The 23,675-nt window shown below is 33.5% G+C and overlaps 3 protein-coding genes and 1 non-coding gene across 4 annotated transcripts; 2 read left to right on the forward strand and 2 right to left on the reverse strand.

Moving 5' to 3' along the window:
- Window positions 1–274: 274 nt before the first annotated feature.
- LOC118031580 (UDP-N-acetylglucosamine transporter ROCK1) lies at window positions 275–5,104 on the reverse strand. Its single transcript, XM_035036041.2, has 7 exons — window positions 4,821–5,104; window positions 4,160–4,208; window positions 3,772–3,998; window positions 2,950–3,148; window positions 2,727–2,870; window positions 1,810–1,884; window positions 275–759 (listed from the first exon to the last, which is right to left on the reverse strand). The coding sequence occupies exons 1-7, from the start codon at window positions 4,946–4,948 to the stop codon at window positions 598–600; spliced, it is 984 nt and encodes a 327-aa protein (XP_034891932.1). The 5' UTR covers window positions 4,949–5,104; the 3' UTR covers window positions 275–597.
- A 6,169-nt stretch (window positions 5,105–11,273) lies between these two features.
- On the forward strand, window positions 11,274–17,416 carry LOC118031588 (asparagine synthetase [glutamine-hydrolyzing] 2). The gene is made up of 15 exons (XM_035036052.2): window positions 11,274–11,491; window positions 11,586–11,724; window positions 11,946–12,041; window positions 12,418–12,559; window positions 12,824–12,919; window positions 13,438–13,532; window positions 14,254–14,415; window positions 14,840–14,920; window positions 15,002–15,223; window positions 15,358–15,492; window positions 15,945–16,025; window positions 16,133–16,219; window positions 16,456–16,563; window positions 16,716–17,016; window positions 17,180–17,416. The coding sequence occupies exons 1-14, from the start codon at window positions 11,412–11,414 to the stop codon at window positions 16,944–16,946; spliced, it is 1,755 nt and encodes a 584-aa protein (XP_034891943.1). The 5' UTR covers window positions 11,274–11,411; the 3' UTR covers window positions 16,947–17,016; window positions 17,180–17,416.
- Window positions 17,417–18,501: 1,085 nt separating this feature from the next.
- LOC118031599 (uncharacterized) lies at window positions 18,502–22,825 on the reverse strand. The gene is made up of 8 exons (XM_035036072.2): window positions 22,441–22,825; window positions 20,983–21,506; window positions 20,780–20,852; window positions 20,250–20,327; window positions 20,114–20,177; window positions 19,282–19,369; window positions 19,109–19,193; window positions 18,502–18,944 (listed from the first exon to the last, which is right to left on the reverse strand). Exons 1-8 carry the CDS (start codon window positions 22,567–22,569, stop codon window positions 18,861–18,863), a joined length of 1,125 nt encoding a protein of 374 aa, XP_034891963.1. The 5' UTR covers window positions 22,570–22,825; the 3' UTR covers window positions 18,502–18,860.
- Window positions 22,826–22,981: 156 nt separating this feature from the next.
- TRNAR-ACG (transfer RNA arginine (anticodon ACG)) lies at window positions 22,982–23,054 on the forward strand. The gene has a single exon. It is a non-coding gene; the product is annotated as a tRNA-Arg (tRNA).
- The last annotated feature ends 621 nt before the right edge of the window (window positions 23,055–23,675 follow it).

Genomic DNA, 23,675 nt, shown 5'->3' on the forward strand with positions numbered 1-23,675 from the left:
TGAAATTAAACAAAATCAAATCATTCCAAGAATTTCAAATGCAAACATCATAAAAACCTTGAAAATTATAGGAAACCTAGAATTCAAAAGGAAAAACAAGTTTGGTGACTTGAACTAAAAATCAAGGGAAAAAATGAACATCCACTGGAAAACCAAACCCACAAAACCCAAATCTGAGGCTCAGAAATAGATAAATCAAGGCCCAAACATCATTTCAAAAATTGTGCATGGCTTTGTTATCTACATAAAATCCATTCTTACCTAAGTTCACACGTGCAACAAGAAAATATATTCATTATGAAGGGCTTCAAAACACAGATTGAGATTCTAAAGAACTCTAGTCATCCGTATCTCAAAGGAATCACAAATCAAATCAATACCGTGTTCTCTTCCTTTTGGTAGGAATCAGTGTTGAATTCAAAGGTTCTCGAATGAAGACTGCCTACATTTTAAACCAAAAGAAACCTCTATCTACCGGTAGGAATCTGTATTGAGCAGCATTTCTCCATGTACAACTTGGATGCCTAAATTTTAAACCAAAAGTAACCTCTATCTACTGGGCTACTTCAATGAAATTCCCTTTTGCTGTCAAGGTGACTATGATTCCTTCTTTTTTACTTGGTATGGATATTTCTGGTATATTGAAATGCTGCTCATGACGAGTGGAAGAGCCACAAGACTGTAAATTGAAGGTGGCTTCCCTTCAAACAAGAACTGAAGCAAGGCCGTTACAAGAAGTGCAGAAACAATGACAAACCCCTGCACGCATCAAGAAAACTTTGTGGAGATAAAAGTTCTTTCTTTATTTTAATACCAGATAATTGCATTATAAAGTAATAATTGTACTTTATGATTTTTTCTAGTTGCGTGTGTGTGTGTGTTGATTTTTTTGTCTATTTGATTTCATGTACTCCCACAATTTGATCAAGTACATATCTCCATTAATTTTGCTACCAAAATGCTTACATGACAGTTAACACTTCATCAGCTATTGATTTTGTTTTTCTATTTGAGTACTTGTACTCGCAAAATTTGATCAATCAAATGCATCAATCAGCTATTGATTTTGTAGTGTTTATCTCCTTGTCAAATGGGTCTAGGTGTTAGAAACTGACATGCATAAATGACATTTGAAGTACCTTTACTTCATGATTTTTCTCAAGTAAATGACTATGTATCCAATTCAACAAATCTCTACTATCTCCCTAATTTCTAATTGTGTCTAGTATGTTCTTATATGGTATCCACTTCTCTAATATATATTTTTATCCAATTTGTTCATCCAAATTGGCATAATTATATTCTTTTTATTTTAAAAATATCCATGAGAAATACAAGGATGTAATTTTAATTTTTTTTAAAATGAAAAATTTTTATTATTAAAAAGACCCGAGTAATTTTGACTTTTTATATTTTTAAAGACATTTAAAAAAAATTGAACAATTTTTCTATCATATCCTCATTCAGCTAAATGATATTTTTTAAATGAAAAATATAGTTATGTCAATTTTGATGAAAAAAACTTGACAAAAGTACATATTGAAAAATTAAATACTGTACAATGATATAATATAAAACACTATGAATTAAACCCTAACTAATGAATAAGAAAAATAAAAGTTCACCTAACTAATTAGTTTTATTGGTTTTCTTTTTAATATTTTGTTGTTTTTATTTTGTTTTTTCAATTTCTTAATAGAAAATTGAAAATGTTGTAAAACGGAAAAAATGATGGTTATTTCAGTTTTTTCAATTTCCTGATAGTTTTATTGGTTTTCTTTTTAATATCCACTTTAACACTGCATTTACCTTTCTCACGCCACCAGCATAGCTTGTGACAAGGCCCACGAGAATTCCACCTAGAGCATTCGCTACAACTGGGATCTGAAAAATAAGCAAACACAGCTTGTCAGTGTTAAACCGCACATGATACAGCTGTTAGCAGGTATGCCATTAGAAGGAAAATTAAAAATGCTTTCCCTAAGATAACTGGCAACAATGTTCGTAAACTTAGAATGCAATACAGCTGAGGCTTGAAGAAAAGAAGCTGGAGGAACAAAGAGCATCATGCACACAACATATCAGCTCACAACTACTCTAAACCAAATACCACCCCACCCCACCCCCCATCCTCAGATTCTGAATTTCCAAATATACATACTTCAAATATATAACGCACATAAATTTCACAAATCCGAAGCAATATGCAACGCAAGATGCACACTTGGGGGCCTCAAATTATATTACTAACTGGAATTTTAACAAGCCCACGAGACAACCAGCTATCTATTGTTCCTTGAGTAACCAGAAGAAGAAGAAAATTCTGAGTCACAGGAGATTGGCAGCAAACCAAAAACATTCCAAATCAAGGCAGCTATCCTAACACTAACAGCTGCCCAGTATGGATGAGCTTCACCATCCAGCTATAATTGTGTCAGTTCAAAAGATGTATAACCAAGGCAAGAAAAATATGATCTAAAGACAATTTCTCCTGTCCTTTGGACCACCTAATGATTATGAGATGCTCTATACAGCAAGAAAACTTCTTCAACTGAAAAACCATGACCACAAATCAACTGGAGTTGTTTTCTATTTCATGGCCAGATTTGGATTGAGAACTTTCACCAATCCCATTCCAACTACCATTTGCCACTTCAACTATTTTGCCAAGTATGCCAATGTCATCAATGAGAAAAATTGCATGAAGTATTGGATAAGATCATTACCATTGTTAGAGGAGTCCAACCATAAAAGTATCCGTGCTGTCTGATAGCTTCTCCATCTGGAGACTTAGTGGTGCTGGCCAACAAGCATAAGCTTCCAACAATTGACATTTCTACAGTCATCAAGTATGACGAGTGTTTCTTAACCTGAAATGATGAGAAATAACATTGGAAGGGGTGGAAAAGAAAAAAAACTTGTAAGATCATTTAAATACAAGTTTCAAACCTGAGAAGCCCATTGACACAAAGCTGAAGCTAGACCAGAGAGAACTGAAGCAACCAGGACAGGAATGATCCCATAAAATAAAATTTGCTCAGGATCACTACTGCCAGAGCCTTTGCTAGAGCCCTCACCAATGCTTAGAAGGACTGCTGCCATTATCAGCAAGAACAGAGCCCCGATTTGTTGAATTGATTGTTTCTGCCTGCACATTCCCACCAGAGAATAATATAAAGAGTTTCCAATACAATCCTAAAACTTATCATAACTGGTTCCGTATAAATATATATAGCTGAGTGGCTTTTCATAATCTACTGCATGGAAGTTGCCTCAGTCTCATTACAATTAGAGAGGGTGGCTTATTAAAAGATGTTGCATACTCATGAAATATCTAAAAGAGAAGGTCATCAAATAGTAGCCCTGGAAAAGAAGATGACTTTAAATACCAGCTTCATCCGCATGCTATTTCAATAATTCTTGAACAATCAAGAGCAATAGATGAAAGTCTACTAAAGATATAAACCGAGAGCAATATGTACATAACAACTTCAAGCCTTTCTTACACCGACTAGTGAGCCACTGCAAGATATGAACTTGTAAGGAATTCGTTTGAAAATAAAACAGTAAGTTTCAAATCAACGAGACAGTTATTGGGTGGAGCATAGCAAAGACACGAGAATCAAGCCTCAAATAAACCTAAACAAGGAATCATTTCAATGTTCTATGAGATATTAAATGCTTGAACTTCGAGAATCATTGTTGCATGCTTAATACAGTTCAAAAGCAATGAATAATGTGCCAATAAAAAATAGAAATATATGAACATACCTCAATATTATGTATGTAAAGAATGCAGTAAAAAATACTTTTGTCTGGTTCAATATTGAAAATGTGAGTGAATCAAGATTCTTGTAAGATATCTGCAGCAAGCTGTTTTGCAGAGCATAAATAGCTGCAGGAAGTCCTGATGCAGTCAACGACCCAACCAAAGTCCACTGACTGAACACTTTCTTCAAACTACCATCTCTTACCATGAGAATTAGGGCACATACAACCTGGAGAACATAAGGAAAAGAGTAGATGATCATTTGTGTTTAAATATAGTATCCATTCTAGATTTTAAAAAAAAGTAGGTATTGCTCTTGACCTTGTCCTCTCCTATAAAAAAATCAATGAAGAGAAAGACTAAAATTAATGTACATGGGACTTTAATTACCTTAGCTACCTCGCATGTCAAAACAGACGTAGTCACGATTACTTCACGTCTGCATGAAACCCAGTGAATTAGCGACTGAAATTTCACAGGAAATACATACCAATAACATTTGTCAACATAGAAGACCATAACAAATCACATTCATCGGATCCATTAAAGCTTGGGCTAGATTAAGAACCCAAAACAACAGCCAGATTGTGCACAATTTCACAGATTTTCCGGACCGCAAGGCGTCAGAATCAGGGAGTCAAGAAACAAAAGCAAACACGGAAAGAAGTCTTGATATTGATAAGATACGTCCAATGTAGCTGATTTTAACTTGGGGTCAAATAAAAGGAAGAGCTGGAACAACTGTAATAGACCCAGATGATTTTGTAATAAACCACGTCAAGTCAAAACATAAAAGCATTTCTGTATACAGATTGTAACCACCCGGATCATATTTGGTGTCCTTCTGATTGATTGTTGCAGTACTGCAAAACGCTAACATTGCTTCCTCAACTATGACCAGAAGTCGCAATCTTTGATGATGTAATAAATAAAGCAGCATTTTAAATCAAATTCATTCAGGAGAATTGAATTCTAGCAGTACGAAATTTACATGGAAAAATAAGAAATAGGAAAGGCATAAAATCGAAGGGGGGAAGAAAAAGGAAAGTACCCGGTGAAGCGTTTGGAGATTAGAGGCTGAGCTCCGTATTGAAGAGTGAGCAAAATGGAGTATAGCCAAACCCTTGGGTTCGTTCTCTCCGATCCAGAGGCTCCACCTTTCCGCTTCGTCGTCGCCATTTTTGGAGAGGCGACCTTCTGATTCAGTCTCTCTGTTTTCTTACCTTTTCTTTTTCCTGTGTTGTCAGCTCTGGAAATTAATCCACGAAGAAGAGCATGATAATTGATACGTTCCTTTTCTTCTTTCTTTCTTTCTTTCTCTCTCTCCCTGTTTATCTTTTACCACAGAGTTTACGTCGTCGCATCGACGTTTTATTTTTATTTTTATTTTCTCATTATCGTGAATGTTGCTGACTTGCAGTCCTGTACTGTGTTAATATTTGTTTGAAGATAGGGTAATAATTATTTTTTAAATGTATGTTTATTTAAAAATATATTAAAATAATAGTTTTATTATTTTTATATCAGTATATTAAAATAATTTAAAAATATAAATAAATTTTTAGATTTGTAGCACCGTTTTACCCGCAGGTAGAATAATATTTTTTTTAATAAAAAAAATTGAGATTTTGGATTATTGGTTTAAATAGTAATTTAAATGACATTACAAAAACAGTACCACAGCAATAAATAATTTGATCAAAAAAAAGTTAAAAGAACTCTATTCGAGTCATCCTATATTATAAAATAACTCAATAACAAAAAGGTAAAACAATAATAAAAATAAAATTTAGTTAAATCATGTTAGCTTGAAAACTTTGCAACTATGGACACGGGATCGACATGATCTCGTGGAAAAAAAACATATATAAAAAAAAATTTGAACATCATTCTTAATAAATCAAATGAGAACATGATAACTCAACAAAAAAAAAAAAAAAAAAGTGAAGCTCGATCACTAACAAATAAATTATTGAAATATGAAAATTAAAGAAAAAATATAATTTAAAAAGTTAAAAAAAAAACTCAATCCGAGCCTACCTAAGTCAATATGCAAAATCTTTGATCTAGTTGTGATACCATGGTGAACATGTTCAAAAGAAAAATGAATAGTATCATGAATTCTAATCATCAAGCAACTTAATGTAAAATATAAAAAATATATATATATATATTTCAAAAAACAACAAAAAACATATGAGTTGATTTAGGTTAAACGGCATATTCCGTGACCATGGAATCATAAAATACTTGAATTGATTTCAATCAAAAAACTTAATTCCCAACCAGTTTAATTTTGAATGATAAAATTATGAAAATATATATATAAAAAATTGATTGGAATAACCCAATATAAATAAAATAAAATAAAATAGTTTAAGGAACAATTTCCATTAAAGCAAATGTTAAATAATTCAATTAAAATAGTTTAATTTTTTAAAAAAATCCCAGAAAAAGTCAATTCACACTAATCTTTAAAATCAGTAACCTTGGTCTTGAACCCAAGATTAATCTTATAGCAATGAAAACAAATCTTAGTTAACTCAAATTAATTCGCAAATATTATGATCATGGTACAAGACTAAGATAACCCAATATAAAGAAAAATAAAGGGTAGGATGACCACTTTTAATGAATTAAATTATGAAATATAACATTAAAATAAATAAATTTATAAAAAAAAGACTCAAAAGGACAAAAAGCAAACTCATGTTAATCTTTGAAATTAGTGACTTTGGTCATGAACCCGAGACTAATTCTATAGAAAGCAAACCATAAAAAATAATAAAACAAATCTCTTTAAAAAAGGGTAAAAAAAAAACATTAGCTTTTAAAAAGCAAAAAAAAAAAAAAATCTGGGCAAACTTCCTCAGCTTCATCTGGTCTCTGAAATTTACAGCCCATGAAATTTTTGAACTGGTTCAATAAAAAACCTTAATTTTCAATCAATTTAATTTTGAATGATAAAATCGAGAAAATTTTTTTAAAAAAACTTGCTTAAGAAAAAAGACAACAATAAAAAAAAGAAAGATCAAATTGTACTTTTATAACCCATTAAAAAATAAAAATAAAAAGTGGTAATAAAAAAAACGATGATCAAATCTGAAAGATTTAAGATTAAAAATGATGAAATTGAGAAATATTTGTAATTTCATGGCTCATTCAAAATAAAAATATTAATAAAAAACATATGAATTGAATGTAAAGGATAAATAGATTGCAGGGGCTAGTATGATTTTTTGAAGTGGGCTTGTGTGAAATTTAAGGGTGGGTAAGAGAAAATGAAAAAAAAATAGTTGTCAATGTCAAACACAATGCATGTTATTTGCACGTGCAATTTTATTGTACTAGGGGTGCTGATAGCTTTTAAACGCTACCCTAAATGGCTTTACTTGGTGACCGAACGACCTCTAATGAACCGCTTGAATAATATAAGAGTTGTCTACACATCGATATGTGCAAGCTCTGACATGTTTTTAAATTATATTTAATAAATTTAATTTACAATAACGCTCTTAAATGCTCTTGAAATTTACAATAAAAATAATATAAAATGAAAAAAAACCCTTGAATGAGAGTTTTGTGGTTGTCTTTAAAAGTATCAAGATTTTTATATTACTCAAAAACAAATTTAAAATACAAAAATATCATGGAGTAGCAGGCATTATATATATTTTTTATTATAGGGTTAAATAATTATTTTTATTGTAAAAAAATATAACATTACTAATCTAGCTCTGTATAATTTGTAAAAGATAATAATATCATGGTTAAAAAAATTATTTTCCCTCTAATATCTAGTTGAAAGGTTTTTTTTAATCAAGAGTGATTTTGTAATTATATCATTATAATAAATAATAATTTGTATCTATAGCTCCACTAATTTCTCATTCAACTTTTTTTCAAAAAAAATTAATTTCAACAGCGAAAGTTTCATGAAGAATATTATCTCATTGATTTGTCATGAGACGATTATCCTGGTAAAAAAATAGTAAGAATTATTATGATGATATTAAAAAAAATAATTTTAATGTTATAAAAACCAATAGTAAGGATTTAGTGACGTTACTGTCAAAAAATGAAAAATAAATCAACTTAGCCCCCGACGAGGCCTGTCAAAGGTCAAGTTGTCTCCTTTCTCAACGTTGTTCCTTTTTTCCTATTATCAGCCTTTGAAAAAACCAACTCATAAAAAACTCTAAGCCCAGTCCAAGTCAAGACGCGAATCAGCAAGGTCCCGGGTAAATTCGGGCAAGCTGAATATACTAGCACGTTTATTTTACAATGCAGTCATGTTTTTTAAAAAACTCGATTTTTTTTATTTTAAATATTTTTAAATTATTTCAATGTAACATGTTAAAAAAAATTATTTTAATATATTTTTAACTAAAAATCACTTTAAAAAAACAATAACAACGTGATAACAAACACTACAGTATCCGGACTGCCCGTCTCCTTTAAAGGACAGCATAGGATAGGATCGTGTGACTGGCGTACAAAAATCTAATACAATTTATCTCTTGATCTGTCATTTTCATGAAGTGCATTTTGCCCCATAATTTCCCTAATATTATGCTTCTATACGTATATCTTAAAACTTTTTTCGATTTGACTTTTCAGATATTCTCAAAAGTTAGCATGCACTATGGTACCAATTTAATTACAAATCGTAACGCCTGCTCCCTCTCAAAAGTTCCAGGATTAATTTCACAACTCTTCAAAAAAAAAAAAAATTAACGTCTATATTAAAGTTTAATATAGATATTATATTTTAAAATGATTTTTACTCATAAATACATTAAAATAATAATTTTTTATTTTTAAAATTTTATTTTTAACATTTACACGAAAAAAATTCATAAATAATAAAAAAAAGTAAAAAATTTTAAACAAACAGTATGGACAGTCAAACATACCTTGACCTTCTAGCAAAAAAATCTAATGGTTAAAACTTAAAAAAATATAAAATGAGAATGCAAATATACGTGTCCACGTTGAAAAGTTCAATAGATGAATGGAAGATAATGTTTTTTTTTTTTTAAGTTTAACGTAGGTGTCCGGTACCAGCTTGCGTTGTACCTCGATAACTAATTCTACGGGTTTGAAGTTAACGATCATATAAGCCTTTAGTAGGCCATCATATGAGCAACTCTAGGGCTTAAACCTGAATCACAGAAAAACAAATTCTTGATCCCAAGCTTTTATCACTACCTACCTAGATGGTTGAAGATAATGTATTTCTTATTAGCCCCCGTTATTGACTTACTTTTTATGCACTGTTTGAAAATGAAATTAAATGGAAAGCTCTCACGACTCGGTGATTGAAATGGAAAAGTGAAAGTCCAACTTGTCTGTCTGATCCCACAAGGTTCTCCCTGCTTACTGCGCAACCGCACATGGATGCATGCGGACTGAATTCTTAAAATGCGTCATTTAGGGATTTTTTTTAAATTAGTACAGTAAATTAAAAAATTTAATGAATTAATACAGGTTCAAAAATTTTGACCAAATAATATAGTTTTATCATGTCATACCTTAAAAATGTAATATGGTCAAACTCCAGTCATATATCCCAAATAATTTGATCCAATTTATATTAACTGGTTGACTATTTTATATAAAAACCATAATTTTATAATTTTTTTTTAAATATATTTTATGAGTCAGATTATAATCTTTCAACATATTGACTAAAAAATAAATTTCAATTAAAATATTAAAAAGCTTTTTATATAGCAATGAATGGTTCCAAGCAAGACGTTAGTCTCTCGTAATTAAACAAGGATATGTCTTGAAAAAATCACATGGATAGTCTGACAAGTACATTTATAAATAAGTGTGATAAATCCAAGACCAAAAGGAGATATAGTTGGGCTATATCAAAATAACAATTTAAAATGATCATAATTATTGATTCAACTATTGGGTCACACTTATTTTTTTACAAAAGTTTTCGAAGATCATTTTCTTTACAGTAGCTATTGTATCACTACGTGAATCATTGGATCTTTAAATATAAAAAACTAGTTGAGACTCCTTGATTTTGATAGTTTTGAATTATATTTATTATTTTTAGAACTAACATATAGGTTCACTGACCGTCATGAACTGGTTAAGCCAGAAATGGTATAATTTGACCATGTCATTTTTTTAAGTATAGTATTTATTAAATATTGTTATTTTAAAACAAAACATGGTTAAATTGTACTATTTCATTAATTTTTTTAAACCTACATCAATTCATCAAATTTTTTAATGTACCATACTAATTGTCCTATTTATCCATCGCACAGTGAGTCCAAGGAGACACAGTAACATAGAATCCAAGCCTTACATTTTGATTGACACTACGATTCAGTCATATTTTTTAAAATTTTAATTATTTTTATTTTAAATTAATTATTTTTATTTTATCAATTATTTTATTGTACTAATAAAAAAATAAAAAATATTTTTAAAAACACCAATCATCACTAGACTCTATTTATTTTTGTATGAAAAAATTTGATTTTTTTTATTTTTTGTTTTAAATTAATATTTTTATTTTTTATGTTTTTAGGCATTTTGATGCATTATTTTTTAAAAAATAAAAAAATATTATTTTAATATAAAAAAAAAATATTAATAAAAATAATCACAACTAACGCGCCAGAATCTAAACTTTTTTATAGCAGATTCTAATCAACTCACTGTGCCCTGCTCCACCCCCACCTACCACGAGGACGAATCTTAAATACGCAAGCACAAACAACAAAACGAAAGGAATTTCGTGTTTTTCTTCCTTTAATTGATAGGTTTCATATATATATATAAAAAAAGTTACGGCAACGATGGACGCCACTAGATCCTTCATTTAGCACATGTATTCATGTCCCACGAGGGTAACGAATGGCGAGGCTTCCTGGACTACAAATCCATGGAAAATAATTAATGTAATTAACCTCCTATTTTTTAATTCCTACATTTTTCTTTCTTTTTTTTTCAAAAACAAGGGGCAAAAAAGAAGCTTTTCATAAAAATGTCAAAGAAACAGTATTTAAAATAATAAATATTGTTTTGAGCCTTTTCATGACAAAAAGTCTATTGAATATTATTTCGAAAAAGATTCATTTTTCATATATTTTTTTAAAAAGACATAAAATTAAACAGCACATATCATTGAATATTGATGATATTTTATTCAAGCTTACACATATGAACCATGAGAAACTCTTGCACCATTTTTGTTTTTTTTCAGTGCTAGAGCATTTTTTAATTTTTTATTGATGTTTTTTAATTTTGTTATATTAATGTTAAAAATAAATTTTAAAAATAAAAAAATAATTTTAATATATTTTTTTAAAAAATAAATCTAAACAGGCTCTCCAATCATTTGAGCAAAAGATTAAAACTACAAGTATTTTGTCTAATATTCTATAAACTCCGCAGTAAAAATAGGAAAGGAAAAAAAGGGGCTGGGGGAATCTTTTGAAATATATGTTAAAAAAGAGAGAATCAAAGGCCGCAGTTCAAGGGGCTCCTATAAAGCCATCCTATACAGCAAGCAGCCTCCTAGTGTTTCCGCTCTTCTTTTCGCCCCTGCACCGTCACAGACTTCCAGACCAGACCAAGCAAATTGCAGCCGCCAATCCAATCCTCCATCATGTGCGGCATCCTCGCTGTTTTAGGTTGCACCGACAATTCTCAAGCGAAACGTTCCCGTGTCATTGAATTATCTCGCCGGTAAATCAAATCAAATCAAATCAAATCTCTAATTCAAAAATGAAAACAAAAAAGATTGAAATCCTCTTTTTTTTTTTTTTTTTTTTTTTTTCAGGTTGAAGCATAGAGGACCAGATTGGAGTGGATTACATTGCCATGGAGATTGTTACCTAGCTCACCAACGTTTGGCTATTGTAGACCCTGCTTCTGGAGACCAGCCTCTTTACAATCAAGACAAGACTGTTGTTGTCACCGTATGTTGCCTCTTTTCCTCTCTCTCTCTTTATTTTTTTCATGCTCATTTCATCTGCGGGTTTCTTGTCAAATTTCGTTTCCATTCGTGCATTTAACAACTGGGTCGATAATTTTTTTTTTTGACATTTTATTTTATTTTCTTGACTGAATAATTTCTTGATTCAAATGAAGGCTATTTGAAAATGGAATCCTTGATGTTTTTTTTTTGTGTTCGGTTCAGGTTAATGGAGAGATATATAACCACAAGGAATTGCGGGCGCAGTTGAAGTCTCATACTTTCCGAACTGGTAGTGACTGTGAAGTCATTGCTCATCTTGTAAGTGTTCTAGATTTTATAGACATATTACCATTTGCCTGTATTTTTATCATGCATGCGATGATGAAGCTCTAAGGCTATACAAATGACATAAACACAAGTCACAAATAAGCTACATTATATGCTCATCGGAAAAGTCAGTCACATTGTTTGCTTCTTGAGTTGAATGTATTTTTTTCGTCATGGTTCGGATCTTGCTGCATGCTATCCCTAGCATACAACTTGAGTAAATTTACCAGGATGCGACATGTGCTTTCCTTTTCCTGAGCTGTAGCATGTAAATTGGAGTCTACTAGCTTTAGCCTTTAAATAACTCATTTTTTGTATTTCTTTTTTCTAGTTGCTTGACATGATTTTGCTGTTTGTTTTTTTCCAGTACGAAGAACATGGAGAAAATTTTGTGGACATGTTGGACGGCATGTTCTCATTTGTCCTTCTTGATACTCGTGACAATAGTTTTATTGCAGCTCGGGATGCTATTGGTATTACCCCACTTTATATCGGTTGGGGTCTTGATGGTACGTCAGATTGAATTGGTGTATTTGCTTCATATCTGCTATATAGTACTAAAAGACATTTGGAAGATGTTCTTTCTTAATATTCTATGGTAATGATTGCTCCATATCAGCTTCACTTCATCACCCCTTTCGGGGTGAATTTGAATATCATCCCCCCAAGTTTTCCAAAGTTGATGTTTTGAGGTTGCATTTTCATGTTGTATTTTTTTCCCTATATAAAAGAAATGCCAGCTTCAGTATTAACCAAGCACCAATTCTTTTCAGGATCTGTATGGTTTGCTTCAGAAATGAAAGCATTGAGTGATGATTGTGAACGATTCATGTCTTTCTTGCCGGGGCATATATATTCAAGCAAACAAGGTTTCCATTTGTTTATGTTGTGAATGATGGATGTGCGCTTTCTTTTAAATTAAAGATTGATTGCAAATGATCACCCGTAGCATGGTCTTCACTTATCAACCTTATATCTGTTTTATTCTTCCTGTGATTTCATTTACCAGTGCTAGAATTTTTTTGGTTCATATTGTATAAACTTTGCACAGATTTTATTAATAATAGATTTAGTTACCCTAACACTGGAGGATAGAGGTTCAGTGAAAAGATTATTAGTTCTATGACACGGGGAGCAATCCCTCTCTTTTCTATACAAATCCCTGCTTTACTTACCAGCCACTTCCAGAAAGGGGGAAAGAAAAAAGCTTGAGAGGAAGTTAGTATGTATGTGCAATATTGGGCCATTTTGGATTTGCAATGGTTCATAGGGTTAAAGGAGTAATTTCTTCCTAATTGTGTTTTTTGTCAGTTTCTTGTATCCTTGTGCAGATTTTTCAAATTCATGCTTGTAAGGTCACTATGCTGTTTACCTCACATGCCTGCAGGAGCGCTTAGAAGGTGGTACAACCCACCATGGTTTTCAGAACAAATACCCTCATCCCCATATGATCCCCTAGCTTTGCGGAAGGCCTTTGAGAATGTACGTTCTGGATTCTCCCTATATGCTTGTATAGTCTATGTAATATCTTTGTTATATTAAATTTTACTGAATAGTAATGATTGTCTGTGAAAACATGTCCTTTTCTATCTGTTTGTCTTTCTGTTTTAAAATTTTTCCTAAGTTGTGAGTTATTCTTGTATAAAATCTCTAACCTTTCATCATACAGCGGACAGTTGTTTTGCTGTTATTTGTAGAATGAGCGGTTGGTAATTTTTTTTTGTCTTCCTTTTTTGATCTGCCTCATTGATGCCAAAGCAGAACAGTGATTTTTTTTGGATACACTTTGCATTGTTATCTCTATATAACCCAAACATGATTATACTTGAGGAACTTTATATTTATTCTAAACAGGTGTCCAGTGAGAAACATTAGGCATAAGCAAGCAGTCAATTTAACTGCTGCAAGTACTTTTCACGCTATAGGCAGGCACTACCTGTGCGACCTTGCACCACAGAAACTGTTCAGTTCATGTTATTTCCTATCATTGAACTAGTGGGCTATTATGATCGAGGCTCTTTAGATTGTCACTATAGGTTTTATTATCTTTCTTCTTTCTCTTTTTCCAAGACTTGTTTTTGAAGAGACAGAACATTGTTAAGATCTGGAAGTTTAGGGGCGTAGTTTTGGATTCTCTTTATTTCCCTTTTAATCCTATGGTTCTAACTACGTTCACTTTATTTTTCTGACCATCTTCATGTAGGCTGTAGTCAAGAGACTTATGACAGACGTACCTTTTGGTGTGCTTCTGTCTGGAGGACTGGACTCATCACTTGTTGCTGCTGTGGCCTCTCGCCATTTGGCCGACTCACAAGCTGCTCAACAGTGGGGATCACAATTGCATACCTTCTGTATTGGTTTGAAGGTGCCTTGCTGCTAAATAAACATGTTTCACTCTTTTTAATATTTGGACTGTTTAGCCTCTGAGGGTTCTATAATGATTTTGACTAACATATTGCATTAGTTTAGGACTAAAGAATGTAAAGTATTCAAAAAATCCATTTCCAACATGGTTTTTAATGTATGTCACGCTTCTAAAGGGATTAGTGGTAAGACTCATCTGTGGTTTTAAACTGTACCCTTTCCACGCTACCTTGTTGTCATTCCCTTGGCATGTGATGATTAACTATCCAGTATCCACATAATAAAGGCATTGATGTTGACATTATTATCTGGCCTCTCTGAAAGATGCTTGCGAAGTAATGTCAAAAGAAATTGAATTGGTCACTGGTGCGTACAATAGTGCTTTCCTCATTCATGCACATGCTTCTACTTTTTTTGCTATTTAGGGTTCCCCTGATTTGAAAGCTGCAAGGGAGGTAGCAGATTATCTCCGAACTCGCCACCATGAATTTTACTTCACTGTACAGGTGAACACTGCTTTTAATTCTAAAACAAAGAGAGAATCTATGCTGTGCATTTCCAGTACTTACATGTTGTTGCTAAATCAGGAAGGGATTGATGCTCTTGAGGAAGTCATTTATCATATTGAAACATATGATGTGACCACTGTTAGAGCCAGCACTCCAATGTTTCTTATGTCACGGAAAATAAAATCTTTAGGAGTGAAAATGGTTATTTCCGGGGAAGGTTCAGATGAAATCTTTGGAGGTTACCTGTATTTCCACAAGGCACCTAACAAGGAGGAGTTTCACCAAGAGACATGTCGAAAGGTATTATTTTTTGCTTTTTGATGAGGAATGGAACTAGGAATCAATAAACTATGCTGCACGCCAATGTTATTTTGATTGAACATATCTCACTGCATGCAGTATTTTTTGCAGTTCTGATTGTTATAATTTTTCAGATTAAAGCTCTTCATCTTTATGACTGCTTGAGGGCCAACAAATCGACTTCAGCATGGGGTGTTGAGGCTCGCGTTCCCTTTTTGGATAAAGAATTCATCAACATTGCAATGAGCATAGACCCTGAGTGGAAAATGGTAAAGGGTTTTCCCCTGCTTTACGCTCCCTGTTTCATTATTTGATACAAGTATATGTGGCCCCTCACAGAGAAAAATAACTGAAGCAAACATATTCCAGCTCTGCATGAGGAAATTGCTGAACAAAAGATGATAACTGATCCCTTTCATGTTTAACACTTCATATGCAGATCTGCTGTATTTGCTTCTTTCTCCTGCTATTGTTCTGTATTTGACTGTTCAATGAGCCATAGATTATGTAGTTTCAAATATGAGGCATGCTTCCCTGCATTTGGTTATTTTCAATGTTGTCCCTGCTACATAATATAGAATTGCAGTAGTTGTTTAGGGCCTTTAGGCACATTTTAATGTTATGTAGGTCTTGTCTGGTGATTTCTGTTGGGATAAGATTGCTGGTGAAAATTCTTAATTATATAAGATTAGAATCTAATTATTTGCTTTCATCCTTGCAGATCAGGCCTGATCTTGGAAGGATTGAGAAGTGGGTCTTACGTAATGCTTTTGATGATGAGAAGAATCCATATCTGCCGAAGGTTTTTCTTCTTCTTTTTTTTATAAAAAAATTCTAGTTAGCTTTTGCTTCTCAGTCCCTCATCATGAAATTTATTTTTTGAAACGTTTCTTTTTCCACTTGGTTTAGCACATATTGTACAGGCAGAAGGAACAGTTCAGTGATGGAGTTGGGTACAGTTGGATTGATGGTTTGAAGGATCATGCAAACAAACAAGTATGTATACTTTGAATTGTTAGGGGCTTTTGTTTTGGATTCTACATGTCAGCCAGTTTTGTTGAAGACAACCCAGGAAATGGATGCTTTTCTTATAATTTATGATTTCAGTGATTTCTTTGCTTTATTTTCTAAGAGAAATCTAGTTATAGATTCAAACTTTTGCTGCTGTGAATTCTTCATTTAATGCCTTAGCAGGATATGAACAACTTCTAGCCTCTGTTATAACTGGGCAGGTCACAGATGCAATGCTGACGAATGCAAGCTTCATTTACCCAGAAAATACTCCTACAACCAAAGAGGCATATTACTACAGAACCATCTTTGAGAAATTCTTTCCTAAGGTGCAATGTTATTCTTTTCTAGTATCTGATCTTTTATTCTCCAAGGTTTCTCTGCAATATAAAGGAGCAGGATTCATTTACTGGGCTGCTGCCTATGAGAACCCTTTGTTTAACTGTTGCACTATTGCTAACTAATTTCCATTTTTGAACAGAATTCCGCAAGGTCAACAGTTCCTGGAGGTCCAAGTGTGGCATGCAGTACTGCAAAAGCAGTGGAATGGGATGCTGCTTGGTCAAAAAATCTTGACCCTTCTGGTCGTGCTGCCCTTGGTGTCCATGCAGCTGCGTACGAGGAAACACCAGGCACCAAGGCTGCCAGTCAGAATAATGGGTCCCCCCAGCAAACACAAGGCACGCTGGAGAAAACTGCAACAGTTGCTTGATTGAAGACAATGCAGCGGTTTTGTTTGGCACGTATTTGTGGGGGAAACTGCTGGTGACCATGGGAGGAAGGTACTTGGTTTCTTGAACGGGATGATATTATGCCAAACAAGTCTTTTTCTTTTTTCATTATATTCTTTCCTTTGGTAAATCCCTACACAATCAAGTTTTGCACTAATTTATGCTGCATTCCTCCATGATATTACATGACATGCATCTTCTGATTTTGTCACAGATTCTGCATCGAAAGCTTGTGCGGAAGATCTTGGAATTTACATCAACGGATGTTGAATAGCTAGCTGTCTGTTCATACTTGAATCAATGGTTGTTTTCGTTCGCTTTAGATAGGGTACGTAGTCCTTCTCGTGATCTGTGCCCCTCTCCTGTGTTTTCCTAGGTTTGTTGTGCTAGTGAGTGTTGTGCACTCGAAGGATAACAAATTTATTTAATATTTGGCACCTTTATGAGTCCATATCCTATGACCTTAAATGAGTTTCCTGTTCACCCATATTTCATGTTCCCAACAGCAATGCGGAAGGGTATTCCCAGTATTTTTGTTTGGGCGATAAAAAGAAATTACTAATTAGAGGCATTATTTTTTTTCCCCAAAAAAATCAAGAAATACTCGTGTAAGAATAGTAATATTATCAATGAACCTCTTGCTTAAATACTGGAACGTGGTTCAAGTGAGTGATGGCATTGCCTGTATCCATGGTTTTTAATGAAGTGATGGCAGGTGAATTGATAAAATTTGTACACTTGGGCGTTGATCTTAAATTGGAATCAAATAATGTTGGTGCTGTGTACTAATACGTGTTGACTTGATGATACAAGATGGAAGTTCTGAAAAGGCAAAAGAAAAAGAAGTGCTCATATACTAGTGAGTGAGGTATATTTGGTCTTGTTATAAAAACCCTTGCTAAACCCGTTAATTCATGCCATATTTAATGTGACTATCATATTTTAATTTTTTACTAATATTTATTTTTTATTAATACTATCTAAGATAAATTTATTTTTTAATTAATATTAACAAAATTTATAAATTATAAATATTTCATGAATTTTTTAAACTTCCAGATTTACAATCTTTTCGTTCTTAATAATTAGTTAATTTTTATAAAATATCATTATACTTTTATTTCACTACAAAGATAGTTACTTTAAGTTTTTACATCTATAAAATAAAATGTTTTATATGGCACCACCTTCTAATTATCCTATGATGTTTGTTAATAAGAGTTTCGTAGTAGAATCGAAAAATATTTTAAAAAATAAAGCTATTTAATTTAGTTGAAGGGTCAGGTCATCATCTTTGCAGCCTTTTCTGCTTGGGCACATTGTCCTGAGAGTGCTAAGAGTCATCGTGCTATATATATATATATATATATATATAGAGAGAGAGAGAGAGAGAGAGAGAGAGAGTGATGAGTGATGTATCATTATTCGAAGCTACTAGTCATCTGGAGCACAGCCTCAGTTATGTTCAGGCATGGTTCAACCTCCAGGTTTCAAGTCAATTTCATTCGGTTGTTGAGACAGGAAAACAAGAGTACAGGCAACAAAAGGAGGTCATATACCACATGAACACGTTAAGCAATTAAACATAAAGCTCTTGGCAATATCACTGAGTATGAATGTGAACAACAGCATCTGCATTCTTCTTGTCATATGATCAACCGGCATTACTGTCTAATCCAGCTTCCATCCAAAATTGGCAAGTAATATCATACAAAAACACTCCTCGTCTAAAGGTTGAACATCTATGTACAAAGGTAGTAAGTAAATGCCATCTTCCCATGTGCCCACTTCCATATGATATGTACAACGATAGGCATTCAGCATCATTCAGTAGTATCAAAGGAATCACTTGATCCATGTCATAGTGAATTGAGCCCTGTCCTGTTCTTTAACATTCAAAACCGACAAATCCCAGGAGCCTCGGTTCTGCTTAAAGCAAGTATTTCCTCATACTTTGAACCATGTACAAAGCCCCATAGCTGCGAGGAAAGGAAAAGACAGTGACTTCTGTCGGTTATCCTGTAACCAACTTAAAAGGCATTTGACCCTGTGGAGTTGGGTGAACCACAGTAGATTGTGTGCTGCGTGTGTGAGTGTGTGTGTGTGAGAGAGAGAAGGAGAAAGGGAGAGGCTCCATGCGTACCTCAACTTCCTTGACTTCAAAGTCTTCAGAGTGTGCAAGGCAAGGGTTCCCATAAGTTTCTGAGACCGAACTTGATCCATTTAATCTTTGCATGGAACCAGCAAAAAAAATTAGATCCTGTATATATTGCAGAATAAATACATAAATAACAGAGAAGCAAAGGTAGGGCTTACAGATCACTGTCCAAGTAGAGTGCAAAGTGGCCACCTCCACCAATTGCAAGAAAGTCGGTGGAGCACAAAGTGAAATATCGATTAGCACCTGCTTTAACATAGCTGTTAGTGCACAGATTGGTTTTAGTGAAAAATAAATAGGTTTGAATAGATGTTAAACTGAAGCCCAGTAGGGTATCAAGAAAACATCTTTCTGGAATGGCCATGCATCATGCAATTTGACATGATCTTGCGATTGAAATTCATATTTCAGGCATAAGTTCCAGAACATTATACCTCCAAGCATTTCAAAGCTTCCAGAGAAAAATACCGAGAACAACAGTTTGGAACAAAAGGGATTTTAGCATGTCAAAGTCCTTGCATAGAAGGACCAGCACATTTTATGTTGCAATTAATGAGTTCACTGTTCTCATGGCCACGCAGATATACCGTGTTAATAGCAATAAGTATGTAGCATTTGCTTGCAGCTGTGCGCTGCGATTACTTCATCTACAAGTCAATGAACGTGAAATGCACTATACATAATGCAGTTTTTATCCTCAGTTACAAATTCTGTAACACAAACTTTGTTTAGGAAAGAAAAATGCACCTGGCAGAATAAGAAACCATAACAATTATGTCTAAGCTGCTACCAATTTTCTTGTAATTCCAGGGGACCAACATCATTTTGATTAACATTTTTTTAACCCATTCCCACAGGACATATTTGAAACAACATCCATAAGCAAAGGAATAATGCTTTGACACATGAACAAGACAAGCCATATGCTTCCAACAGTAAAACGTTAATTAGAATCAAGAGTTGTTGCCTAAAAAGCTGAGAAAGAGATACCTGTGGGACGGAATATGACAGGGTGGCCAGGTGTATTTGTAAAAACAAATGTACTATTTGATCCCTGTTCGAACTTGAAGGTCAGCACAACACAAAAGAAATTACTATCTATATGAATTAATAAGTTTTAATCTACCTGATATCTCTTGTTGGTTGGCCTCAGGGGAGCTTCAACCAGGCCACCAAATACTGCCCCTTTGCGATCTCCAACAGCCTAGGAGAAAATTAGCATGGTGAGATACATGGAGAAACTCCAGATCGAAAGCCCACATGCATGGCAGGTAACTTTTGTGCAAAGCTCATAGTCACCGGGATGGATCTAGCCATTCAACTTCCGAATAAACACCAGCCATAAGGTAAAACAGATTCACCAAATCTTCTTGGTTACTATGCTCACGGGAGAAGTATCTAGAGAGAAAATTCCTTTGTAATCATTGAAATTTTTTCTGTTATTTTACAATGAGAATTATGTGCAATGTAACGTAGAATACATTACACCCATATAATGTATGAGAATTCAATTTTGACAATCATTCAAACATATGTGTGTTTTTGTTTGAGTCTGTGTGTGGGAATCACAGTTTTCAACTTGCAAAATAGCCTCCAGGAGACAAATCTAATACATACAAAAAGAATTGCCCTTAGCCCAAAATAAATGGGCATTACCAGCAGACAAGGTCCAGGCCAAAGCATGCTCCTTCTATACAAGGTTGAAAGCGATATCCCATGCCTCCATGTACTGCAAGAACTCCAGAGAAAAAGAGAAAGCCAATGAAGGACTACTGTTTTATTACTTGGCTATCAATAGCATTACTATATATAATTGAAAATCCAAAACTTAATTTTTTTAAAAACCCGTACTCTTATACCTGTACAGCAATAACCATTTTCTCCCTTGGACAAGTGCTGGAAGAGAAACATAAAGGGTGCTCCTTGCTTTCTCTGAAAGAAGCAATGAAGGTTCAGAAATGTCTGAAATATCTCCCAAAGCAACAGGCTCTTTCATGTTCTGTTTCAGCATACTTTTTATCTCAACTGCATCACCATCATTATCATCAGCAATTTTCAAGTCTGAATTTTCCTTGTGTTCTTGACTTTGATATCTGTCTATTCTAGCAGCTTGGTAAATAGCTCCAAGAGAATGTTTGGCCCTTGAAAGCAATCCCTTTTTTGTGCCACTCTCTTTTGCTACATTCCCAGATAACTGGTCATCCATTTGATCTGAATTATCATTTTGCTTATCCAATTTTGCATTATTTCCAGACTCTGAGGACGTTAACAAAGAGACTAGGAATGCAGTGAACGATGAAGTATCAGGCTCTTCAGCTACATGCCCTGTGTCCTCTTCAGTAATGGACTCTAGCTGACTCGTTTTCGACTCACTGGCATCTTCCTACCAAAACAGAAAGCAAATAATTACAACTTCGCAAACCGTTTTAGAGTCTAAACATAACATTGCTATGTTATCAAATACCTATTCGGATATGACTTAAAGCATGTCACCTATCTATCATCAGGTTCATTTTAGTGATGGTTTCTAACATCAGTCACCCTTTTAATATTCAGTGAAGTTCCTTTTCTGCTCTGTTAGCTAAAACAAGCAAGAAGAAACAGAATTTGACTCTCCTAAATCCCATGAGAACCCACAGTAGAGAAACACAATGAGCTTCCACGGTCAAAATTATAGCTAGAACAGTCCAATCACAGTAACAACCAAATATCCATCCAACCTCTATAGGCAAATGATTACAACATAGAGTTGGAACTTATCATCGTTAAATTAAGCTGCTGAACGCAGTAAAGAAAAAACATCTACTTTGGTAAGATTATCAACTATTCACTGTTAAGATTATCAACTATCCATCGTTGAACTCAATTCAGTCTTGGTTAAAAAAAACCTACTTTTACTTTCCAAGGGAGTTCCTTTTCTCTTCTGTTAACTAAAAAACCAAGAAGAAAACAAACAGATAATTTCATAACCCTTTAAGTTAAACCCCGATAGTAAAATGCATTGAGCTTTCCTTGATCAAAATCCTAGTAAAAAATATTTCAGTTACAGTAATTCTTGAAAATTATTAACCAAACCTCAATTTAATGGCAAAAATAACTAACAAAAGAAACAAAAAGACGGATTTACAAGATCAAATGCCAAAGTCCCAATAACAAAAACAAACTAAATCTTCCAACCTATCATAAATTTAGAAGTGGGTATTGAACCAATTATATATATACGATCAAGTTGCCTTATATATATATATATATATATATATATAAGACAACTTGATCATAAAGAAAAAAATAAGAGAGAAGAACAGAGATGGGCTTACAGGAAGTGGATGAGGACGAGGAGTAGAATGCTTGGAGGGTTTATCAGAGATAGGGTTAAGGATGACAGTGGTGAGATCAGACACAAAGTGGACTGATTTGCTCCTTAACGACTTTTGCTGTTTTCCCATGCTTTTTTTTTTTAACAACAAAATGGGTAGAATGGATTTCCACCACACACCAAAAAAAAAAAAGACTAAATGCTTGACAAATAATGCTAAAGGAGATTCTCTTTACATAGTATTCCTTTTATATTCTCATGACAATGGCATCCCCAACTTTTCTTTCCTTTGTGGGTTCAGCAACAGACGCACGTAGAAAAGGCCTTGTTTTTTCTCTATCTACACATAGAAGCAGGTAGGAGGGATTTTTTTTTTTTTTGCTAAAGAAGGAGATGGAAGGGAGTAGAGTGTGTTCAAAGTCTTGTCTTGCTAAAAAAATGGTGACGATAACTGATGGCGTAACACCTACTGCTTTGTGGGACTTCGCTTTTAAAGACATTGTTATATTTATAAAGGGTATTACGTTTGCCATCAACAAAAGGACTCCATGGCCCAATGGATAAGGCGCTGGTCTACGGAACCAGAGATTCTGGGTTCGATCCCCAGTGGAGTCGTCTGCTTATTTTCAGCTGTAACTTTCATTTTCCATTTCCTCAAAATTATTTTAAAGAATGCTGTCTGGTTAGAACCTTCTTATGTCTAACTGCTCATGGACATCTATTACCTCATGAGCAAAGATTAGAGATAACCTTTTTTTTTTTAATCATGATGTTTGGGCAGCTTATAAGTATTTTAACTAATTTTTTAAGGTTTTAAAATTAACAATCTAATAAGTTTCTAACCACCCTCTAACAACCCTGAGATTTGTAACTGCTGCCAGATTAGAGGGAACTTGACTGCTGATGTCGAGAGTTCTTAATTTTTCTTTCGGTGGGTTAGAAACTTGCACTCAAGCTCCCAGAGGTTGTTTCTGGGCCAGGTCTGTTTGGTCTCGATTTGTTCCAACGTTCTTACAGCTAGCTTCCAAGAGCTGATTTACTTGGATCTGATAATATCTGATTTTATAATATCTGATAATATAAACCTTAAAGTTATCATTAAACTCTGCAGATTGTCTCAATCTTGGTATTAAATAATTTTTTTATATCAATGCGAACACGGATTTGATGAAAAGAATAGCACTTTGACTTACAAAGAGAAATTAAGAAAAAAATAAAATAAACAAAAGAAAACGT

Source organism: Populus alba, chromosome 5 (genome assembly GCF_005239225.2).
Source record: "Populus alba chromosome 5, ASM523922v2, whole genome shotgun sequence".
Classification (NCBI taxonomy): Eukaryota; Viridiplantae; Streptophyta; class Magnoliopsida; order Malpighiales; family Salicaceae; genus Populus; species Populus alba.

What these genes read in the sequence shown, in the direction of transcription:
- LOC118031588 (XM_035036052.2), top strand. Translation starts at nt 11,412, where the DNA reads ATGTGCGGCATCCTCGCTGTTTTAGGTTGCACCGACAATTCTCAAGCG. An exon ending in TATATATTCAAGCAAACAAG is followed by an intron (nt 12,920 to 13,437) that starts GTTTCCATTTGT and finishes ACATGCCTGCAG; the next exon opens with GAGCGCTTAGAAGGTGGTAC. An exon ending in TGCGGAAGGCCTTTGAGAAT is followed by an intron (nt 13,533 to 14,253) that starts GTACGTTCTGGA and finishes ATCTTCATGTAG; the next exon opens with GCTGTAGTCAAGAGACTTAT.
- LOC118031599 (XM_035036072.2), bottom strand. Translation starts at nt 22,569, where the DNA reads ATGGGAAAACAGCAAAAGTCGTTAAGGAGCAAATCAGTCCACTTTGTG. An exon ending in CAACCAACAAGAGATATCAG is followed by an intron (nt 20,178 to 20,249) that starts GTAGATTAAAAC and finishes AAGTTCGAACAG; the next exon opens with GGATCAAATAGTACATTTGT. An exon ending in TGTCATATTCCGTCCCACAG is followed by an intron (nt 19,370 to 20,113) that starts GTATCTCTTTCT and finishes ATGTTAAAGCAG; the next exon opens with GTGCTAATCGATATTTCACT.
- LOC118031580 (XM_035036041.2), bottom strand. Translation starts at nt 4,948, where the DNA reads ATGGCGACGACGAAGCGGAAAGGTGGAGCCTCTGGATCGGAGAGAACG. An exon ending in GTTGGACTCCTCTAACAATG is followed by an intron (nt 1,885 to 2,726) that starts GTAATGATCTTA and finishes CTTATTTTTCAG; the next exon opens with ATCCCAGTTGTAGCGAATGC. An exon ending in ATGCTGGTGGCGTGAGAAAG is followed by an intron (nt 760 to 1,809) that starts GTAAATGCAGTG and finishes TGATGCGTGCAG; the next exon opens with GGGTTTGTCATTGTTTCTGC.